Genomic DNA, 7804 nt, shown 5'->3' with positions numbered 1-7804 from the left:
TTCAGTTCCCGATGTTTCTGCAAAAAATGCATTTTATAGATTAAGAAATCCTCATAAAAATTCATCAACATTTTAGTGCAAATTTCTCCTAATAAACACATCTTTGCATGCAGTTTTTAAAGTTTATTTATATTTTCCAAATTTATACATTTCATTAGTTTTCCAATCAATTTAACATTTCCAAATTTTGACTTCCTTCTCCTCTTTCTGCAGTTGCTTAAATTATTTTTTAAAATATCTTCTGCATATCCAGTTTCATTTAACTTCCTCATTTATTTATCTACTGTAAATATATACTCTGAAAAAATTGCAGGTTATTACATTAATCCTGCTAATGTTTTTATCTGTTTACAATTTATCTGTAAATATTCAGTAAACCATTTCCATTCTTTTATAAAAAGTTTGTTATCTTTGCATGCGGTTTTGACTGATATTTTGCATCCTTGCAAGCAATTTCTCCTGTTACAATGCATTTATATGCTATATTCACCTATATGTTCATATTTATGCACCATATCCCTTAATATATGCATTTTTAAAAACATTCTTTCATTGGAGAAATGCATCACAAAATTCAAATAAGTGTGAATTTTAAAGGATGGTTATGAACCCACCAGGTAGCCCTAAGAAAGCTACCCTTTCCCATCAGCAATACAGAGTAAACCCTTGCAGGGTTATTTTTACTTTATTTTTAATATCTATTTATAGCCCTTATAGTTTTCTTGTTTTATAGTTTTGTGGTTTTATTTTATGATTTTGATCATTTGTACTTTTTATAATTGTGATAACAAAACAGTTTGTTTTAAGAAGTGCAAAAATAGTATGTGATGTTCTTTGAAAACTTGGTGTAGTGGTTAAGAGCAGTGGACTCATAATCTGGTGAACCGGGTTCGATTCCCCACTCCTCCACATGCAGCTGCTGGGTGACCTTGGGCTAGTCACACTTCTCTCTGAAGTCTCTCAGCCTCACTCACCTCACGGAGTGCTTCTTGTGGGGGACGAAGGGAGAGGAGATTGTTAGCTGCTTTGAGACTCCTTAGGGTAGTGATAAAACGGGATATCAGATCCAAACTCTTCTTCTTCTTGACAAAATGCAGAGTATTAGTACTATTATACATGGAAAATTGGAGAAACATGCAGCACAGGTTCAATAAAGAATGAGTGATTCCTGGTCTCCTGTATAGTAGCCCCTTCAGTATGTTCTATGGGTGGAAGTCAACCACATTTTACTGAGATCAGACCCATTGAAATTAATGAGAAAGACTATTAGGTCCTTAAATGTCAGTAAGTATACTCTGAGTAAAACTTAGTTGAATACCAACCTGTGCAATAGACTCTATAGAGAAACATCCAAAGCTGTTGAAGATGTTAATCATGCAACTCTAATTGTGAAGAGATTGGGAACAATTAACTATGTGCCCTGGACATGATTGACACATACCTGGGCATCCTTTGATTTCTAATTCCTTGGTTACTCTCCACAATATGTGTGAACTGGCTCCATTGACACATAAGAATGTTACATTTAGGGCTCAGTCACATGTGCAATTAATCAAGTGATGAACACACAGAGCTCAGATGTTTAGATGTATGATATAATGACATTAGTTTTGTTCCTTGAAGGTGTCTGATTATGAGTGTGAGAAACCCGCAGCAGTCCACACTGCTTTCCACAGAATCCTTGCAGAACTCAATAAGTCCAGCACCAACTATGAGCTCAGCTTTGCCAACCGGCTTTACGGAGACCAGTCCATTGCTTTCCTTCAGGTAATTTCTGGACGGTTCATTATGCAGTCCAACTTTCAAAGAGTAGCGTCATATCTCCAAAACAGTTTGGTACAAATGCTTTAGCTGGTTTGCAATTATTCAAAACCTGGATAAATTGATAATGCTTGTTGTTAGCTGCTTAATTCTAGACACAGAGAGACAGAACTTTCAGTAATGTGTTAAATAATTATTCCTGCTTTCATACAGAAATTCCTGTACTGTGCTCTGAAACTGTACTTGACCGAGGTGGTTGGAGCTGACATTCACAATGCCCCAGAAGAAGTCCAGAGGCTGATAAACCTTTGGGCTGAAGTCCAGACACATGGTATTATTATGAAGTGGGGTTTTTTTTTGGGGGGGGGAGGAGTAAGTTGTATGCCTGCAAGACCCTTCTCATTCCTGGATCCAGCAAGTGTTAACATCTAAGCAAGGATTCAAACTCATAGAATAGCTAGGCTAGGTTCCTAGTAATAGCCAAAGTAAAGGTAATAGCCAAAGTAATAGCCAAAGTGAAGTAATAGCCAAAGTAAAGGTAAAGGTAAAGGGCCCCTTGACTGTTAGGTCCAGTCACGGACGACTCTGGGGTTGTGGCACTCATCTCGCTTTATTGGTCGAGGGAGCTGGCGTACAGCTTCCGGGTCATGTGGCCAGCATGACTAAGCCGCTTCTGGTGAACCAGAGCAGCACATGGAAACGCCAGTTACCTTCCCGCTGGAGCGGTACCTATTTATCTACTTGCACTTTGACGTACTTTCGAACTGCTGGGTGGGCAGGAGCAGGGACCGAGCAACGGGAGCTCTGGAATAACTTGTGATCTGATGCCATCCCTTTGAAGCTAAGTGTATTAGCACACACTACAGTTAATGTAGCAGCAACCATTTGCTTAGTTAGTATACTTTGTATATTAGCAATAAAAAGAAATTCAAATTTGCAGGTTTTATTTCCCTTAAGCAAATAAAGGATTGTCTCTTCCTGAAGACATTAATGTTTCCCGCAATCCCATTTGTATATGGCTGGGCATGATATCTTTTCCAGACTGAAACCTTCCTTTAATTATTAATGGGTCCATATACCTAAAGATCCAGAAGCCTTCTCGTATTTAATATTTATGTAGCACCATCAACGGGCAGGACACTTTACAGGGTGACATAAGCAAATAGATAGATCCTTGCCTCAAAGAGGTCACAGTGCAAGGTCACATCCATATCCAACTAAATGGTTGTGCCAGCAGAAGCCAGCACAATGCTTCCTGTGATGCAACAGGACTTTCTCCTTCTCCTCCCCACCATGTGCCCTTGTGCCCTTTCCAAATCTCCTTTAAATCTGCAATATGCTTAAATGTATGGTATGGATGTGATCCCAATGTAAACATCTGTGAAGGAGGAAACAGACATGGGTGACTCATCCTTGGTAACAAGGGATTAATGTGAGTCTTCCTTCCTGTACTACAAATAAATTACAGAAGGCCTTACCCCCAACATTGTTTTAAAGGTAAAATCCAGGACCTTCTCCCGAAGGACAGCTTTGATTGTCTCGCTCAACTTCTGCACGTGAACGCTCTCTACTTTAAAGGGCAATGGGATGTGAAATTTGACAAAGAACTCACCAGAGTAGATAGATTCTACTTGACTGAGGTAAGTTCCAGAAATATACCTGTTCCAGAAATACAGCTAGAGCTTTGTATTTCCTTCTGCTCTAAATGTTTTCAGAGCAAGAAGAGGACTCTAAGAAATGGTGTCTATGTGGCACCATTGCTGGTTTCAGGTACTTTTCAAAGGTTGCTCAAGCTCTGTTGGAACAACGGGGTCTTTATGAGGTACACAGGAATCATGCAACATAAACTGCTCAACCTGGTTTCAAAGAAGATTAAACCACCACTTTCTTTGTTGATCATATGAGTTGGGAAGGAGAATATAAAACTGGTTCTGTATTGTTTTCTGGGCTTTTCTAGCTCTGCAGAATTATTTTGTTTTTAAACAAGAGAACGAGTGAACAAAGGAGGGTGCAAGAACATTAAAATTTCCTTGTTTCTAGACCAACTCATAAGCAGATCTTGGTGGTGAAGACTACAGTGTATTAACCATCCTAGCCCACCATTGTAAAAAGTGCCTGTATCAGCTCATAAGCTGCACTCACAGTTTCAGTTTCTGTTGCCAGCAACTCCCTTCTGTATGTCCTTTTTCTCTGTAAGGCTCTTGCAAAATTCTTGTTGGTTGCACAACATCTGTGTGGCCTTTTCTTAATAAGTCTGCCTCTGTTGTTTATCTCTAGTACACGGGTAGCCAAAATGGCGCCTTCCAGATTCTGTTCGATTCTTAACTCCCTGTGACCTCAGGTAGTCAGGGATGATAGGAGTTGTAGTCCACAACATCTGGAGGGGGACACGGGTTCTTTTCCACGTTACTCAAATCTCCATTGCTTCTGTACATGAAGTTTACATGTTTTGTCATGATGGCTAAAAGCCACAGGTAGACCTATCTTCCATGATATTGGACCACTTCTTTTAAAACACCATATAAAATAGTGACTGTCCTATCATTGTGTGACAATGTTGTATGTGAATTTAGTAAAGTGGTATATGAATAAATATCTAAGAAATTTCTTCTGATCCTACTGCAAATCAATTTAATTGGATGGGTCTATGTCAGGCTTCCTCAACCTTGGCCCTCCAGATGTTTTTGGCCTACAACTCCCATGATCCCTAGCTAGCAGGACCAGTGGTCAGGGATGATGGGAATTGTAGTCTCAAAAACATCTGGAGGGCCAAGGTTGAGGAAGCCTGGTCTATGTTCTAAAAGAGTAGTTCCTGAGCTTTTTCTCCCACAGACCACTTGAAAATTGCAGAGAGTATTGATTTTTCTGCCTGTTGTATCTATTGTATTGGTCTGTGCATAAACATTTCAGTTGTTGTTTTCCCCCACCCCACCCCACCCAACTAAACTAAGAACAAGAACATGCATAGGGAGAACCGTAAATTGTTGCTTGTGATTATAAGTTATAACGTGACTGGTGTTTTGAAATTTTCATGGGTGCCCATGATTTGAATTTGAATTTGTCAGCATCTTGAGCCAAACAGGTGTTTTGAAACTCTAAAAGGATTTCCGCGTGTCTGAATTGGTAAGCTTGAATATGTCATTTCAGAGATTTCTGCAGATCAGTTACTGACAAAAACAAAACTAATCCACAGAGCACAAAGATGAGTTGACTTTCTGTTTTCCTTCATATTTCTCACAGGACGTTTGCACAAATGTACAGCTGATGTACCGGAAGGGCCAGTATAATATCGGCACACTTGAGGGATGTGATGTGCAGATGCTTGAGATTCCCTACAGAAACAATGAGCTGAGTTTGTTCATATTGCTGCCCAGAGACTGCGACCCTGAATCTCTTCATCAGGTAACATTCTGATTATTCCTCCCCCTTTGCATAGGGCTAACATCTCCTTTACAAACAGGTTCTGAAACTGAAGTTGCTTGTGGCACTGACAAAACCAAAAAGCAAAGCCCCTCATTTTTGTGCCAGGCTTGGCAATCCAGAGGATCCCTATTGCTTGCCAGCCTTAGGGCTTGTTATTGTCTTCCCCTGTTGTTGTCCACACCTGAAGAGGGCTCTGGGGCCTGAGCACACACATTCATTATAGCTCACTAAGCCAGGTCACAGTTTATGGTTCAAGTTTGAGAGTTAGGAAGATAGGTTGGCATCAGTGATGTGCTTTCAGTAGTGCAAGGACTTTGGATTGCACAAAGGAGGAGAGGGAGGAGAAGTTCATTTGCAGAAACAGAGGTCCTTGCACTAGCGGAAGCACTTCACTGATGCCAACTGTGGCGATCACACAGGGTCTCCGGACATTTGACGGTCTGTTGATCCCTGTGCCACCACTGTGATTGCCTCTTCGCTGCCACCAACCCGTTTCTCTCGGGTACACACGGAGTCCAGACAGTTGTTAACATTAACAAATAATCAAGTTTATTTTATAGGCATGAACAAGCTTATGGTTTCAGTTACTTTTTCTTGGCAGTTTCTTAATCTTAGTTTCTTTTACTGTCCTATACGTTCCTAACAACTTCAAACTGATTATCCCAGCTATCTATCTGACTCCACCTAACAATTCCTCTCACTCTCTCAAAACACAACTCAACCAACCCACAGACTTATCTTCCCTCTTTCTTCTCCAACCCCCAACTCTCAACTGACTTCTAACTCTAAGTCCTCCTATCAGTTTCTCTCTGGCCAATCACATCACACTCATTTAACTCTTTCCTTATGAGCCACCTAGGAGGCAAACACCACACCAACCTATGTTTCTAACTCTCAAACCCTTGTAAAACTGCCTTCAACCAGGCCAGGTGATTTATCCAGCATTGCCTATTCAAGCGTGGCAGTGTTTCAAATGCATCATATACTATACCGTGGTACCTCGGGTTAAGTACTTAATTCGTTCCGGAGATCCGTACTTAACCTGAAACTGTTCTTAACCTGAAGCACCACTTTAGCTAGTGGGGCCTTCTGCTGCTGCCGAGCCGCAGGAGCACAATTTCTGTTCTCATCCTGAAGCACTATTTCTGGGTTAGCGGAGTCTGTAACCTGAAGCATATGTAACCCGAGGTACCACTGTACTGGAGATGCCAACAACTGAATTTGAAAGCTTCTACACTCAAAGGGCAAGCTCTATCACTGAGCTGTGGTCACTGAGTTCTTGTTACACATTTCCTACACTTCCAACTGAAGTCAGTATGAACCCTCCCAAGTTGGCCACTGCTCGGTTATCAAATTCTTTTACTTTTGCCACCCTCTGACTGCAGTACCCTTGCTGTGCCACCCCTGCTCCCAACTCCAATACACTGTCTCTCTTCTGGACCAATTTAGCTGTGGTCTGAGGTAAATGGACCCAGCACAACCAGGGAACCGCAAACTGGTCCCACCAACTTTGAGACTCTAGAAATGTCACAAGGCACCATTTGACTGTATATAAATTTCAACCTTGTATGAGCAGCCCCCACCTGGCTGATGTCATGTCATGTTACAAATTATGCATGCGTTGAATCTCAAATGTCAGTATGACATTTTTGAAACAACTGAAAAATATTTAGAGGTATGATGTGCTAGGAAAATATTCTTGTTTCAATGTTTGTTGCCTGATCTATGTCATGCGGTTATTTCCTATCAAAAAGCTCATTTTACAATGGTATCTGAATCTGGTTTCTTTTATTGATCAGTGTATCAATCACGTCACTGTCATTTCTTTGCACCTCTAGCTGGAAGACGGACTTAGCTACGACCAACTGCTCAACTGGTCCTGCATTCTGAAGCCAGAAGAAGTTGAGGTGGTTATCCCTAAATTCAGCTTAGAAAAGAGCGTCGAAGTTAATGCATACGTAGACCTGTCACCTCTGACTGATCCCGAGAAAGCAGATTTATCTGGTGCAACCACAACAGAAGGTGTGGCTCTGACTCAGCTGGTCCACGATACTTTCATCGAGATTGACGAGGAGGGCGGTGAAGAAGCAGAGGCCCCCGCTTGCCCAAGGGATAGGCGTCCACGTCAGGAACCAAAGGCATTCCTGGCTAACCATCCTTTCTTGTATTTTGTCCTGCACAAATGCACCCAAAGCCTTATTGCCTTTGGCAAATTTGCTAGACCAGAATAAGCAGCACTCTAGTGGCTGGGAATAAAACTGATATAAGCATAACACAGCTACAGTACAGTGAGAGGTAGAAAACATGAGACATTTGGTACTAGGATTTCCTCTTATAACAGTGCTTGAAACCCAGCAGATCTTAATCCAGAATAAAACATCTAAATCCTAAATCTCCTTTCCCCCTTCTTAACCCTTTTTATATGCTAATATTTACATGGCTGCTGGCAAAAAGCTCTTGAAAACTGCTGGAAGTTTTCCTAATCTTTCAGGGTGACCTTTGTTCGCTGGATTAGAATTGTTGCTTGTGCAAGACTTTTCTCATAAATTCCCCCCACCCAAAAGAAGCATTGTCACTGTGTTCAGTGCAAGTAACATTTTTCTGTACCACTGATTCTTAA

At 41.1% G+C, this 7804-nt stretch overlaps 1 protein-coding gene across 1 annotated transcript; it reads left to right on the top strand.

Annotated features, from left to right (window-relative positions):
• Positions 1 to 1278: 1278 nt before the first annotated feature.
• LOC309374816 (serpin B3-like) lies at positions 1279 to 7415 on the top strand (the record flags this gene model as incomplete). The annotated part of the gene is made up of 6 exons (XM_081919996.1): positions 1279 to 1284; positions 1624 to 1767; positions 1975 to 2092; positions 3259 to 3401; positions 5002 to 5163; positions 7023 to 7415. 6 exons carry the CDS (start codon positions 1279 to 1281, stop codon positions 7413 to 7415), a joined length of 966 nt encoding a protein of 321 aa, XP_081776122.1.
• Between the last annotated feature and the right edge of the window lie 389 nt (positions 7416 to 7804).

This window comes from Podarcis melisellensis (assembly GCF_964234715.1).
Source record: "Podarcis melisellensis genome assembly, chromosome: 7".
Lineage (NCBI taxonomy): Eukaryota > Metazoa > Chordata > Lepidosauria > Squamata > Lacertidae > Podarcis > Podarcis melisellensis.
Note: the sequence above shows the minus strand (reverse complement) of the source record. Positions and strands in the feature narration are given on the sequence as shown.